Source organism: Trichosurus vulpecula, chromosome 7 (assembly GCF_011100635.1).
Source record: "Trichosurus vulpecula isolate mTriVul1 chromosome 7, mTriVul1.pri, whole genome shotgun sequence".
In the NCBI taxonomy this organism is placed as follows: Eukaryota; Metazoa; Chordata; class Mammalia; order Diprotodontia; family Phalangeridae; genus Trichosurus; species Trichosurus vulpecula.
The window spans coordinates 252,923,709-252,939,595 of NC_050579.1; the positions used below are offsets into that span (position 1 = coordinate 252,923,709).

At 41.5% G+C, this 15,887-nt stretch overlaps 1 protein-coding gene across 2 annotated transcripts in view; it reads right to left on the minus strand.

The window, feature by feature from the left end:
* Positions 1 to 682: 682 nt before the first annotated feature.
* C7H6orf89 (chromosome 7 C6orf89 homolog) overlaps positions 683 to 15,887 on the minus strand; it is a 48,320-nt gene continuing 33,115 nt past the window's right edge. Inside the window, exons 4-9 of one of the 2 annotated variants that reach the window (XM_036769201.1) lie at positions 12,970 to 13,124; positions 12,708 to 12,847; positions 11,540 to 11,669; positions 9,110 to 9,233; positions 7,116 to 7,262; positions 683 to 6,915 (exon numbers count right to left, since the gene is read on the minus strand). In XM_036769201.1, the coding sequence (XP_036625096.1) occupies positions 7,168 to 7,262; positions 9,110 to 9,233; positions 11,540 to 11,669; positions 12,708 to 12,847; positions 12,970 to 13,124 (644 nt within the window). In that variant the 3' untranslated portion in view covers positions 683 to 6,915; positions 7,116 to 7,167. The remainder of the gene's footprint in view (positions 6,916 to 7,115; positions 7,263 to 9,109; positions 9,234 to 11,539; positions 11,670 to 12,707; positions 12,848 to 12,969; positions 13,125 to 15,887) is intronic. The other variant, XM_036769202.1, reaches the window with a different exon arrangement.

Below are 15,887 nucleotides of genomic sequence, written 5' to 3' on the forward strand. Positions count from 1 at the left end.
AATTGTGGAATAAAGTGCATTGGGAGGAATGAGCATTGACTTTCACCAAACAATAACTGCTTTCTGTAGAAAATTTTGAGTAATCTTCATGACTTGTAATATAAATCAGGATTTCACCTCATTTGAAACTGAATCCATGCTGGCCCCAAATAGTTCTTTGAGACTGTGGGTAACCACTGAGGACTGAAAAGTAGTATCTAGTGACAGTCAGGGCTGGTATGAGTGCAGAGGGTGAATTTGTGGTGAGTGAGAAAAATTGGTCCAGGATTTTAGAATACTTACATAGAACTTGTGTGAGTGAGAACTGAGGTAATAGGTGATAATGGTGAGAAGGTAGAAGGTCGATAGGGACATTGGTTCGAGTAGGAAACATTTAAAAAACTTATTAGAGGTAAACAGAACTTTTAAGAATACAGTAATACTAACAGATTAAAACTCACAGGGTACGCAGATGGCTGATTCTGTGACACAAGAGTTGGATCAGAGAATTAGAGGAACACAAAGAATAGTAGTGATTTATTGTAAAGCCCAGACTGTTGCCACACGGCACCTTGTGAACCAAGAGGGAGGTAGCTGAAATTCCCAAAGTCAAGGAAAAATGATAAAATGGATGTGGAAACTGAGCCATGTATCACAGGTGATTTGTTAAGCTAGAAATTAAAGAGTCGAGTAAACCACTGAAAACATTTACCACCATATGCATTTTAATCACAAAAAGTAAAAACAAACTTTACATAAAATTTTGATTTATATACATACATTCTTTACAAGATGAAAGTATTTACAAGTTTGCAATATATTAAGTTACTGTAAATAAAATTTTGTTAGGTGTGTATTTGATTAACAACCACAAATATTCATAGCATATGGAGTTCTAACACTTAAGTCACTAACTATGCACAAATTACTACCACCTTACTAAGTTCTCAGTTTTCACAACACACCCAACTTCTCCAAACAAAACAGAGTACTGAAAATGAACTGCAGCTGCTTCCAGGCTCCAAAGCAAAGCAAGGGCCCTGACCTAGAAACACACAGAAGAAACCAGTTCTGGAGCTACACTCCCTGCCAGGTACCCTCTTCCCTGCTTGATTTCTGAGGGGCTGATAATTCAGTCTGGATTTTCTAGGGCTTCTCAAATTCCTCTCCTTCATTCTGCATGCCACAGAAAGGCCAGGCACCAGAGGGGCAGGAAAAAGGTGGGCAAATCCCACTGCTTTTGCCACATGTTCAAAACTGATCAGGTAGCTTTGGAAGGGGAAGAAGGTTGAAGCCTTATCTGTTTAAAATGAGACTAGGGATTATCTGTGGCTTCCATTGATCTGTCACTCATACCACAGATTACAACAGGAAGTTGGCAATACCTAGCTGACTGGAAGGGAACCAAGTACAGTGACAGGAAAAAGGCCACTCACTGTAGGTGGATAAAGGTGGCTTACTGGATGCCTTTTCTAACATCACCATTCATGAGCTTGTTTCCTCTTTCTGTTCAAGAGCCTTTGCAGCAGTGAGTTGGTAAGTGTCTGTTGACTGACACACACCAAAAGGTAGAGAAGTGGTAATTATATAAGCAGAATCACAATACCACATGTATCTACTTACCAAAATTATTTAATAACCCTCACTAAAAAAGCATGGAAGTTTTGAGGTCTCAAGAGAAAGGAATAGCAGACCAAAAGAACTCTCACATTATCCAGGCCATTATGGGGCCAGATGTCTAGAAGTGCTGGGTGGTGGATGATTTCTGAGCATGACTAGCTGACTAGCACTTAAGCCCTCACTGCTCACAGGGTGTGGTGCACTTGGATGTGGTGCATAAGAAACACCACCTGTTAAGTCTTCCAAAACTCACTCCCCTTCCCCAGGAATGTTTTTACAGTTACAGGATCTCAGTGAGGAAGAGGTTTGCTAGGATAGTTAATATATGCCTCCCATTTCCATAGATTCTGCTTACCTGACTCCCATACTTTAGTAACCATGACAGGCAGCTTGAAGTTGTGCCTGGAGTCCAGAGGTGAGTCTGTCTGTCTGAACCACTTGGGAATCCTAGTTTACAGATCTACTGTGGCCTTGCTAGGTTTTTTTTTTTGATGTGCTGGTCAGTTTTCCTGAATTATGTTTTTCCCCTTTAAAAATTGTTATATAAAGGAAAACTCTCTGAGAAGGGATGGGAAGGCTATATTGGGAAAAGTAGGTGATGTTAAAACAAAAAGTATTAATAACAATTTCTCATTAAAAAAACCTAGTGTGGCAAGGCCCCGCTGGGAAGAAGACTCAAATCCCTCAGGATGAAGGGGCAGTGTGATCGCCTGACAGATGGGCACCATCTAAATTTTTCTCCATCTTGCCAGAGAGGTTGCTCAGGCCTTCACCGTTTCAATCCACGACAAGAGTTGGCTGAAGTTAAGGAAAAGGAGGGTGTGCAACAGTTTGCAGGAGTCTCTTTCTAAAATTTTGTCTTTCTATACACAAACATTCTGGAATTGCAGTCTCTTGGAATCAGTGCCATGCAAAGAGCAACAGCTTTTGGGGGGGAAGAGTGGGTAGAGAAATGAATGCTGATGGCAGTGGGGAGAAGTATATTATAGTACCACAGCCTTCCCATTTAACATCAACTTCAAAGGTTGTACACCCACTCTCATATTTTCCTCCAGGCCCTGACTCTTAAGTGTTTCATGTATAAACTTTTCAGGGATCAGACATGAGAAGAATCATTAATTTAAAATCCTCCAAAGCAATTTAGAAGTAGAACCCTGTTAAGCTACAGAACCACCACTGGGAGACGCAAAGGGGATGATAAAACTTGAAAAGTGAGGAGATCTCTTCAGTTTCTAACAGAGGCTCCAAAGGAGAAACACACCCCATTGCCTAACTGCCAGGAAGTACTGTTAAATCTCTATGCAACTAGGGCTAGGCAGAGCTTTCTACCTCTGACTTCACCAACTCTCCTCCTTTCCCAATGTGGCCTTTTTCAGCTATGTAAAGCAAAAGAGAAAGAGAAGGAAAGAGACTAGACTTTGAATGATCAGTATAAAAACTGTAAAAGCCCCACCCTTTTAACATTTATTAAATGATACAACAATGACAGAAGGGAAAAAACCCCAAAGCTATGGATTTCAGTGTTGACTTCCTAGTGCCATTCCTATAGCAAGATACTTTTGGTTTTGAAAGCACTGCTCCTGCCTCAAGTCCTGAAGAGGACCCTGGTCATGGAAGGTTCCCCTCCTTTGCAGAAGGGAACAGGGAATTGAGTGTTGAAAAACCAATCTTGAGAGGACCACAACTAAAACCGGGCCATAACCTTGCCTGGTGACATATCTGAAAGCACCTGGGTCTGGAGAATTGTCTTGGACAAGCTCATCTTCTAACTACCATATTGTGTGATTAAATTTAAAACTGATCGTCATAAAAGACAAAGAGCCTGTTTTCACCTGTTTTCCTTTGTATTCCTTCCTAGAAGATTCTTGTAAAAACAATTTTTAATAATTTTTTTTGATCCTCTTCCCCCCACCCTCTTTTCAGCTTCTTCCCTTTGTATATTGTCTTCACCTATTAGATTGTAAAGTCCTTGAGGGCAGGGACTTCTGTTTTATATTTGTATTTGTATCCCCAGCACTTGGTACAGTGCCTGACATATAGTACGTACTTAATAAATGCTACTGACTGACTAATACATTTTAAAGCTTAGGAGCCTCCGTGCCTTTCCCCCCAGATAGCCTAATTCCAAGGTATACAAAAGTAGGTACACAAAAAAGTAAAATAAGCTCACCTAAGCCTCTGGCAGTGGCCATCTGAGAGCTGCAGATGTCCTGTTTGTAGATGTCCTCTAATACCAACTAACACTGTGACCTTAAGAATCAGTATTTTCCAACACCACAGTTCTTTTCTCCACCAAAGCAGATCATGGTCGCTTCTCCCCACACCTTAGTGGATAGTTTTTGGGGGTTGCTATGGTCAAAAAGGAAAATCACTTGGTGGTCAGTCCTCTGATGACAAGGTGTTTAGGTCTTTTCCTAGACCTGATTCTTCTAAGTAGAAGGCTCTGGAAACCAGCTATATGTCCCCCTTGCCATCCTCATCTTTTCTCTCAATAGAGATATTTAATGTAGTAAAAGGGACCAAGCTGGAACTAACCGGATTCCATACTAAAGTAGCTAATATCCAAAGTCAGTCAGAGATAAAGACAGTTTCTAGTGATGAAATTATCTCCGCTGTGAGAAAACAAAAGCCTGATCTTGTAACACGTATAGGTCTCAGTGTGCAGCTTAGTCTGTACAATGGCCACCTCATTTCTGGATAATTGTACCTCCAGAAGCCAGGAACAGCCAACTCAGTCTGGCTCAGTCAATTCCAATTGTGAATTTCAGAGGTCTTAGGCAGATGCTTCACCATGGCATGGAGGTGACTCCAGGTGAACTCAAAGGTATTGTTAACAAAGGCAGGTATTCCCAGGTTGATAAGGCTTTGAAGATGGTCCCAGGTTTGGAACAAAGTTTATTTCCTGAGGACCAGCCTAGGAATAGAGAGGCACAGCAGCCAAAGGCTGGCCAACAAAGCTTTTTTTGGCCACAGCAAGCCATGAAACTGGTAAAATTTAAATGGGCCTTCAGCCTAGTCCTTAAGACTTACAGTTTTCAGACCATCAAACAGCTTCAAAACAATGGTACAATTTAGAGGTCTACATTATTTCTAATAACTTGTTGCAATGGTCCTTTGTGGAAGTGGCAAAACTACAGCCACTGGAATATCCTGGTGGGTCACCGTTTAGTGATGAGTCTGCTAAGACCTCCATTGCTTAGTCCTTCAAGGTCACTGCTTCATGTAAATGTGATGTTCCCCAGAGCCTTTGAGCTCTAGTCGGACCTCCTCTGGGTGGAGGAAGAAAGCTGGGGTCTGGAGTGAGAGCTCCTGAGTTCAACTCGTGCCTCTGCCCCTGACTGTCTAGGTGACTATGGGCAAGTCACCGTGCACTGTGGGCCCCTCCATCTCTTCCATAATCTCTGGGGACTGGATGAAAGGGTCTCTAAGGTCCCTTTCAGTTCTGAATAGGCTCTAAGAGCCTATGATGTGGCTACGTTCTTATCAGCTCCTCCAAGAGACAAACCTAGGAGTCCCATCTACCAGAACAATTGTTGTGAAGTAGCCCTTTGAAAGCAGGGAGAAGATGGGCATACACTTGGCCAGAGGTGCCAAAGACATCTAAAGCTGAGTCAATAAGTTTTATTCCCCTTCACGCTCCATATGGAGTAAGCCACAAGGAACTTTGTATGTTTGCCTAAGTTCCCATCCGACCTTCTCTTCTGAATTCTAAAGCATACCCAAGTCATGATTCTAAAAGGACTGTATCTTCTATAAGGAGATATTGGTTTGAGTTTTCACATACTGATATAAAAAGTGGCTGCTTCTTTTAACCAATGGCGCCACTGAATATAATCCATTATTTTTTCTAGTCTAGGGCAGTTTATCAAGAACAATCTAGGATGGTTAAAAATGACTCATCTACACAGCAGCTATGGAACTACCACTCTAAATTCTTATGTCCCTTTATAAAACAATAGGTAGAACTATAATATAGGAAATCATGTTAAGTAGAAAAGAAGGGACCACATGATTCATAAGACTGACAGAAGAACCTGGAGCTTTGAGCTTTATAGGGTTTCTCCTGATGTTGAGAATGAGGCCTTGCAGGCAGCTCCTGAGGTGGACATCAGGATGAACTGCCCTCAACACTAGTCTCTCTAGTCAGTAACATTAGTCTCGAGAAAAAAGATCCGTTCTAGACACTGACTTTCTGCAGCTCCAAATACAGTCACAGAATGGTTAGTCTTGTCTCTTTCTGAGCAATGGCCTGCCTACCCACTGGGTACCGTAGGTGTCTTAACATTTTCAAGAAAGGCAGCAGAACAAGAAATGAACCTTACCATTTACACTGTATTGTTGGTGCTGAATTACAGCATTTCAGAAAATTTTTTACTAGACTCAAATGCCCAATGAAAACAAAACAGCTTTACGAGACTGAAAAAAAGCAACAACCCACCTTATTTCTCAGTAAAACAGCAGCCTCACACCCCACCAACATTAGGCAGCCAACAACGCATGTCCTGAGTTCCTCCCCTAACCACACTATGACATCAGCTTGACACATCTGTAAACCATCTTTCATAGAAGAAATTCAAATCCTAAAGATCAAGGCCAGGAAGCAAACTGCTTCCCAGGCTGGCCTACTTTAGCAATACTCTCCCTCTGAAAGACATTTTGGTAAAGCAAAACAGAATCTCTTGACACAGGTGGGATTATGAGATGTGTTACTGAGAAAAAAACCAGATACAGAAGAAAAAGAGAAGAAAAAAAAATAGAATCTGAACAATTTGGGAGAATACTGCCCCTAGGAACTGCCCAATCAAATTACCATCATGCTCTAGTCAGTGTCTGAAGTTCCTAAGGTCGCTAGGAAGGATACTGGGAAAGAAGTATACTTGCTAAGTATGCTATCTGAGGACATGTTGGTTGCTCAGGGTTTATCTTGCTAACGTGGGCTACTCTATAGTCAATATTACTGAGGATAATGATGAAAGCATCCCTGAGGGAGCCTCTATTATAGATCTGTAAAATACAGAAGCCTAAATAGGAGAGAGAGTCAGGAGAGAGGGGCCTAAATATGCTTGGGCTCTGCTCTCAGGAGGATGGTCTTGTAGCCTCTATGGCAGAAAGTTGTAAACTTAGAGTTAGCAAAAAGGGCAGAATCTACTCCTTTTTTCTATGCAGAGCCCCTTCAGTGGGACAGTGGTAGGGCTCAGCTGCCAGATGTCAGGTCAGACGGGTGCCATCTTTTTGAGTGTTCCCTTTTCTTGAGAATTCTCCAAGGAGTCAGACAATCTGGAGCTCACCAGGAACATAGGATTTAGCCTGAGCAGCCTATGGGGGAAGTGAATTCTTCAGAGTCTGTCTATAGAGTGAGTATGACTATGTCATACACAAGGCTACATAGATCACATCAACTACCTGAATCACAGAATCACACATGCAAAGGGTAAACTACTAAGGAACCAACCCCTGAAAAGAAATTTCATTGTTTCGGTCTTTTTTTTATTTCCCGCCCCGCCCACCCAATCAACCTGATCTTCTCTTCAGCTCTACCAGGTTCTCCTGGGACAGAATCCTGTTTCTCTACATTTCTGAGTTGGTAGTTCCATCACAGATCACCAAGGGCTCTGTTCCTCTTGGCCCAACACTTATCTTCCAATAATCCACACTGGCATAGCCTTTGGGAGCAAGCAACAACAGGGGATCGTATCATCATTTGTTGGTATAAAGATGGGTACAACATCAAAATCAAACTGAAAAAGCCAGTAGTCAATGCTGAATGATCCTCCAGTACATTACAAGATATTGCTTCTGAGTCTATTTGGATTTAAATAAGCACAGCATGTGAAGAAATTATTTGCTAACCTTGTTTATTTACCTCTTATAGTTGTCTGCAGGACCGTGCAGAGCCCTGAATTTCCTGTTAGAATTTACAAAGTAGAATGGGCTGGTACAGGAAGTAACAGCATTATTCTCAAAGGAGGTCTTTGAGCAAATTCTGGGTAACCTCTTATCAGTTATGATGCTGTAGAAAGGAAGCCTGTTGAGGTATGAGTTGGACTGGATGGCCTCTAGGTCCCTTGCAGTTCTGAGATTCTATATGATTCTGATTCTGGATCAGAAGACTTGGGTCCAAGTTTCAGCTGTGATAATGACAAATTCTGTGACTTTAGGAAAGGTTATTATTTGGACCTCTACAAATAAGGGTTAAAATCTCTGACCCCCCTACCTCACAGGGTGATCAAATGAGTTAAGAAATGTAGTATTCTCTAAATGGGAAATCACTATGTAAATATTAATCTACTATTATTATATGTTCTCAAATTCAACAAGAAACCTTTTAAACTAAAACATTTAATTACAATTAATCCAGGTAAAGTGTAAACTACAAATATAGCAATTTGAGAGGGGCACGCTTAGAGTAATCCTGTACTTATAATTTATAATCATGTAAGAATGTTTGAGATCATCTACCCCCTCATTTTACAGGTGAGAAAACTGAGGCCTAGAGAAGTTAAGAGTTCATTCCTTTCCTTTCTGGGCCCTTTTGCAGCTGCCTGTGAATTTGGGAAACATTCTCTATATCAGGTGTGATATAACATCTTTTGTTTGAAGTGCTATAAATTCTCAGAACATAAAGACACTACATTCAAATGTATTCAGGTACAAAAATTTAATATTCCAGACTGAAATATACCATTGTCATCATGAACTAGAGGTCATTTTCAGTGTGGAGAAAATTAGTTTGAAAACTTGAAATCTCCTATATTTAGGTCCTTTCTATTACAGTAATCCCTGGTTATCTCTATCACATCTATGCCATTTTTTTCCCACTAGATGTTCCTGATCTAGTGTCACTGGCAAACATCAGTCCAATCAATGTTCATACTGTGTTGTCATTGTTATGATTTAATTTTTAAATCTGAAATAAAATTTCAAATCTGATTAGATTGTGTGCACTTAAAATTCTCCCTGACAGTGGTAGCCTACATGTGATAATGTGAAGGATAAATTTTTCCTCAATCCCATCCTTCCAAGAGAATCACAGTATCTCAGAGTTAAAAGTTAAAATGGAACTCAGAGAGATACCTAAACAGGTGCAATGTGTGTGACAAGTACAGCTTTCTCCCAAAGACCTCAAGTGAAGAGAGGAATCCCACACCAACAAAAAGACAATAATAATAATAATCTAAAAAACCTGAAAAGACAGTAACAACAGGGTCATGTAACAGTGTAACTGACATCAGGTGCTTTTTGTGCAATTACGCATCTGGATTGCATTTATTTTTGTAACGACTATCCTCACAAAAAAGTTGCACCTCTTTTCTCAACCTCCCCCCCAATCAATAAAAATTCATGATGAAAAAATACTTATTTAGGGAGATAGAAACTCAATTGATCTCTCTCTCTCCCCTCTCTCCCTCCCTCTTCCTCTCTCCCTCTCCCAGCATAAAATATGTTCCCTCCTGTCTAAAAGAGTAAGTAAGTAAGGCTCAATGATCTTCCCACAGAGCTCCATACATACCGATGTCCCCTGGCTCCAGCTGCATCACCACAGTATTACAGTGCCTTCTGCACTCAACAGGAGGAGTGAGGTACATGATGCCCTCACCACTGCCGATGACAAATAGGTCATGAACTGCACGCATCTGCAGAAGGAAGAGTACAACATAAGGGAAACAAATGGGGGCAAGGTGCATTGGACAACTTGAATGCTACCCGATTAAGAGCTAGGCACTGAAAATGAAAGATGTAATTCTTCTACCTAGGAGGACGTTATAATCTGGTTGAAGAGACAGAGGCAGCACTGCACAGTGGAAAAAAACACTGGGCTTGGGAGTTGGGAGAGATCTGGGCTTGAATTCTAGCTAAGATTTAAAAGTTTTGTAATCATGGGCAAGTCCTTATGGAAACTGAGAATAAAAATCCTTGCTCTCCGGGTTATTGTACTATAGAACTGTGAGTGACACAATCAAGACTCACTGTATAACCCAAGCCTCAGGCTCAGAATCTGTAAAACAAGGGATATTCAGGCTATCTAACTCATAGATACTACTGTGGAAAGAAGACTCTTACTTCTGATATTCAGTATCTTTGTGACCTTAGGCAAGTCACTGAAGCACCATGAACCTCAGTCTCCTTATCTGTAAAATGACAGGGGGTTGGGGGGGAGGCTGGCCTAGTTGACCTGAGGTCCCACACAACTCTAGGTCTATAAGCCATTAATATACAGCGCTACAGAAATATGACCAACGATCACTGTAAGAAACTAAGAACAAATACGACAGAACCTCACCTACTCAGCTCCTGCTCTTTCGGAGATCTGGAACAACAGGGCAGGAGCCATTGACTTGTGGTTCCCACCCATCACCCTCCCCCCACAGCCATGGGCCTCAGCTCCTGCCCTGTTTACCATACCACCACCACCACCACCACCACCACCACTACTACTACTAAAGCCCACTGTAAGCTAGGCCAGAAAACCCCATTCCTACTGCTGTTGCCAAGGCAACATTAGGAACAATAGGTGCGACTATAGCAGCAGGACTGAAGCTAACAATGATGAGGGACAGGAAGTAGGGCTGGGGGCAGTGGGGAACAGGAAGATAAGAAGTGCACTGGGACAAGAGCTGGGAAAAGAGGAATTATCTGCTGTAGAGAGAAACAGACCATGTTTAGAATGTTTGCCCTTTGGTTCGCTCCTCTTACTCTGCTTAGTAATTTAACAGGCAAGATTCTACAACTGAGTGGAATGTGATGAAGGCCCTCTGTTATCTACAGGGATCCTGCAGTCAGGCTTCTCAGCATCCTTATAAGGCAGGTTGGTGTGACTGATCCTAATTTTCAAGTAAGAAAAATGAGGTAAAAACAGTCACTCATTCAGAAATACACAGTAATTACGGAGAAGAATTTATTATGCTCAGGACCCTAAGTTCTGGCCTGTAGCAGCACGATGGACTCTTTTCAAAGCCTTGGCAACAGCTCAGCATAGCCATCTACTCTACCACTGGACAAAAAGAGGGACCCTACTCCTAGGCAACGTTTTCATGAGCTTTTCAGCTCCTCACATGGTGATACTTACTTTATCCACAATGATTCCTCTCCTCAATAATAGCTTTAGGGGATGGGCTGCAAGGAGGTCTTGGTGGTCTGGGGGCACTGCTATTCCCAAGGGTCCTGGGCTCAGGGTCCTAGAATATCTCCTTCGGGGTGGGGTGAATGAGAGGGGGAATTTAAGGGGAAATGGTATCCAAGGCAGTAGAGGTTTGATTTATCTGGCATGTGCTGGCTTCTATCTCTCCCTCGGGGAGCCTTGCTGCTCCAGTTAGGCTGGCCTGCCTGCCTTGTGGGTAGCAGTTGATGGCTGGCCACCTCTTAACGAGAATTAACATGGGTAAGGGAATGTTAGGTGCACTGACAGGCAACTGGAAGATATTCTTAGGCAGACCAAATTCAAACCACACATAGGAAATATGTCTTTAGTTCACATCTTAATACTGCTGCTTTGAAGTGGGCAGAAGAAAAGATTCCTTCCTTATTCACATATGTAGCTCTTCTACATTAATGAACTAAAATCAGTATATAATGATGAAACAGAAAATGTCAGCAAGAATGTAGTCCTCAGAAAAGATGTTATTAGAATCTGCATAAATGAAACCCAGTTAATGACAAAGAACCATCCTTGCTGACCCAATATATAGAAGATTTTCATTCTTCTAAGAGAGAGGTATACTCTATTTCTTAAAATTCCTAGTTTCTTTCAAGCCCTTCTCCATGAGGTTTCTCTTCATCTCCCAGCTGATGGGATCTCTCCTCTCCAAAAAAATGACTTTTATTTTTCTCTGATAGAAGGTAAGCCCTTCAGGGTGAAGGATCATTTTGCATTTTTTTCCTTTGTATTCTCTGGCACACAATAGACCTGTAACAAATGCTTACTGTTTGACTGACTTCTCACCTTACTCCCTAGTACAGGTGGTTGGTGGGCGACAAAGCAGCTTTTCAAGGAGGCATCTTTGGGAAATGGCAAGGAATTGAACACAGGGAAAAGCTGATGTAGAATGTTTGTTCTATTCAGAGGTTTGCTCCTGTGAAATAGCAGACAGAAAAAAAGGTCACATTGGGGGAGTGGAACTGTTGCCATGCTCTAAAAAAGCAAAATAAGGATTGGAATAATATAGGGTGGGTGGAAAAATTACAGAGCTTATCTCTAAAATCCATTCCATTAAAAAGAACGATTATAAATTATTTAACAAACGTAACACAAAGACACTCCACAACCACAATTTGTGTAAGCGAGTGGGATGTTGAAGAAGCCCAGTTAAAATAACATGAAGAAAGTAGCAAAAACAACTTATTCATCTCATTTTGGAAAACAGACAGAAGTAGTCAGGAAGGGGAGAGAGGCAAGAAGACAAAAGGGAAGAATGGTAGGGGAAAAAGAGAGGAAAGGAAGGAGTAAGGGAAAGGAGGAGGAAAGGGATACCCCACTGCACAGATAATACAAGCCTATCCCCTCTTTCTAACACTCTTCCTTGGGTGTGGTATACGAAGGGGAAAAAAAAGGAATTAAATCAGCTTGCTAAATGAAGTCAACTTGTACAACTGATGATGAAAACCCCAATTCTTTTTTAGGAGACACATTTATGAGACAGGAGGAAGAACAAATTAGCTGTAAATTTCACAAAAACAAATGGGGACAAAAAGCCATTTCACTCCATTTTCTTCTGAGGACATTTTCATTCTAGCAGAAAAATGGCTCGCCTCACCAAAAAGAAATAAAATGCCAAGGGCAAGGACCACTGTCTCTATCTGTCAAGGAGGCATCTTTGGGAAATGGCAAGGAACTGAACCCAGGGAAAAGTTGATGTAGAATGCTTTTTGCCAAGCAATTTCTAGCACTCTGAGCTCCACACAACGTGCAAACAGAAATTGGTACTGTGTCAAGTATTCCTCAGTTGTACTCTTCCTTCTCCTTCCTGGCCCTATTACTTCATACCACATCTTTTTCTGCTCATCAACTCTATCATTCATCACTATTTTTTAACTTTGCTTTTGAATATTATGCACTCAAATGTGTTCTTTCCCAGCACCCAGGGCTCAGCCCACTCATTCTTGAGACTCACCACGGGAAACTAAAAGGGAAACGCTGATGAGGGAAACAATTCCACCACCGGGTTAATATTCCTTCTGAGATCCCTTCTGTCAACTCCGGGTACTGGCACTGAAAAAGCTGAAGCTCCTTGGATGTCAGAGTCTGTCCAGTCTTTGGCAAAGCAAAAATAAAACAAAAAAACACAAAAGCCATTACTGGTTGTTGCTGGAAAGCACTGGGTACTCTCTCAGTTTTGACTAATTAATCAGCCAAAGAACCAGGCTTCTTTTTACCTTGATCAGCAGAGGCTGGAGTTTATCAAATTGGGAGGGTAACTCTGACATGAGTGGCACCACCTGGAGGCCTGTAAGCACTGCACAGCCAGTGCAGTTAGAAGGGATGGTAGAATTGTTTGGGTTGCAGTCTGTTTTCCACCAGTCATCACATTCTAGGTAAGGAAGGGAGAGGGAAGAAATACGTAAAGGGAGATCAACACCTTGTAAAGCCAAAAGTTTCACAAGTGAAAGCCAAATGTACAAATGCAAGTATCTGATTAAAAGCCAATGAGATGAAACTGAAGTCCAGGGGTGCTGTCAGGAGCAGGTGACACTGGCGCATGGCAGTGCTTTCCAACCTTTTCCATTACATGATGAGCCTATAAATTTCTCACACCACAAAGTGGGAAAATGAAAAGGTATACCTCCATGTGGATATGCATAGGAAGAAAGACTATGATAAGAGAAGAATGCATGAAAGAATAGAAAAAAGATGGAGAGAAAAGAGATTTGATTTACTAAAGACTTTTTGAGGATGAAACTTCTGGGTAAGAGGTACAGTACAGTTGATTAGACAAGAAGCCAGTTCACGGACAGCTAGTAGACCATACTTTGAAGAACTACTGCTTCCTAATTCAGACCCCAAACCATCTTTTCTCCAGCCCATCAGCTCAGACTGGATAGGTGAGAAAACACTCAAACTCTGATGAAAGAAGTGGTGTCTAACACCACTTCCTTGACAAGTAATCATCGACATTCCTTGCTCTGAGGTTGTAAACCTTTCCAAGATAATTCATCTGACCTTGCAAAAGCCTCACCACTGTTTCTGTCCTAATGTCAGACAATTTTGTTTATCAGGTTCTATTATTTTTGCCTATTTTTGTTCCACTCTGGGGTTCCTTGGTATTCCCTGAGGAACGATTTTGTGTTAAAATGTAACTCAGGTCCAAAATCCTTCAAAAGATGGTCTCATTAAAACCCAATGAAACAGAGGGAACATTAAGACCAAAAGATAACTGGTAGGTCAAATCTGGGTGATCTTAATTCCATTCTTAATTAATTAGCATGCTTTTAGCCTTTCTTACCTCCAAAACTTTCCGGAGTCTAAAAGCTATAAGGGCAGCAAATACTTTATTCTTTTTACTCCCTTTACAATAATAGTCAGTGTTCAATAAACATCTGTTAACTAAGACACAATTTTAATAATGTTACTTTTAAACTGCTCTGCTACAGCGAATAGCCTAGGTCTCCTGGGGATAGTATCCCTGTTCTCTGTCTTTCCAGCATGTCCTAAATTGCAGGCAGAACTCTTAAGCTCCCAAACTCCACATTGACAATGTCTTCTCTTATCAAATGGCCTTTCTTTCCACAATACCAGTAATGTCTAACATGTTCCTTCCAGGACAGAAACTTAAGGGAGATGACTACTGTCCAATCAAAGGAGATGTCAAATAAATGCCTAGAAAGATACTTCAGCAACTGTAATCTTCCCTGGTTTCTCCCTCCACCAAGCCTTTGTCAAACATATTGTGCCTTATGCCTGGAATAGGACGGCTGTGCCCTACTACACTTTTGCCTAAAGAAATGTTTCCCCTCCTTTAGGGTCCGGCAGAAGTATCACTTCCTTAAGAAAGCCTAGCTGCACCTGATACTTCCAGCTAGAAATTCTCTCTACTTCCAATCTCATAGAACCTGGGACTTATATTTTGCACTTAACTCTTTCTTATTTGCATTAACTTATTTATATGCATATCTTATCTCTTCTATTAGAAGATAAATCAAGTAAGGGCAGGGGTCCTGCTTATTTATCTTTGCATTCACCCAGTATAGGTGGCTGGGTGTATTAGACAGAGAGCTAGACTTGCAAACTAGAACCAAGCTACCCCTCTGCCTTACAACAAGAAGCATGATGATACTAGCAATTATATGGCACCTACTATGTGCCAGCTACAATGGGCAACTAGGTAGCAAAGTGGATAGAGTACTTGGCCTGGAGTTAGGAAGATTCATCTTCCTGAAACCAAATCTGGACACTGACTAGCTATACGACCCTGGGCAACAAGTACTGCAATGTCTGCCTCAGTAAAATGAACTGGAGAAGGAAATGGCAAACCACCCCCGTGTCTTTGCCAAGAAAAACCCAAAGAGGTCAGAAGAGCTGGACGTGATTAAAAAACAACCAACAATTACTATGTGCCAAGCACTGTGCTAAGCCCTTTACAAACGTCATCTCATCTGATCCTCACAACAAGCCTGGGCGGTAAGGGCTATTCTTATCCCCATTTTACAGATGAGGAAACTGAGGTAAAGAGTCGTTAGGGGTTACACAGGTACTAAGTATCTGAGGCTGAATTTGATCTCCTGACTCCAGGCCTGGTGCTCTAACCACTGCACTATCACTGTGACTGCACTGGCTACTGTGCCTGCCTATCCTATATGGCAAGTTACTTAACCTCTCAGTGCCATGGGCAACTCTTTGAGACGTTTTTGTTTTAGAGAGAGTGCCAACTTGCCCTGGGCAGAGAGAGTTCCTTTGCCATAAAGTATCAATTAAATGACAGATCAAGTTGCTCTCCCTATTGTGTCAGTGCCTGGCACACAGTAAGCAGGTTCTTAATGAGTGTGGACTTGAATTCCAGATGACGTTCTGGGTTCTACGCCAGACCCAAGATGAAAACGAATTTCTTTTTTCTGAATCTTTCCACATGTCTCTATGTCCATTTCACTGAGTTCTTGTCAAAATAAAAGAATATAATCTGAAAAATATATAATAAGGTATGCCTAGGAAGACTCCAGAAAAAGGAATATTGCTGATGCCATAGATTGGCTGATGGTTTCCTTCCTTCATTTAATGTGAAACTGGTTTGTACTATGTGTACATCAACCTTTATGAACCAACCACTTGATTTTCATGCAAATATATCTGTAATTACCTT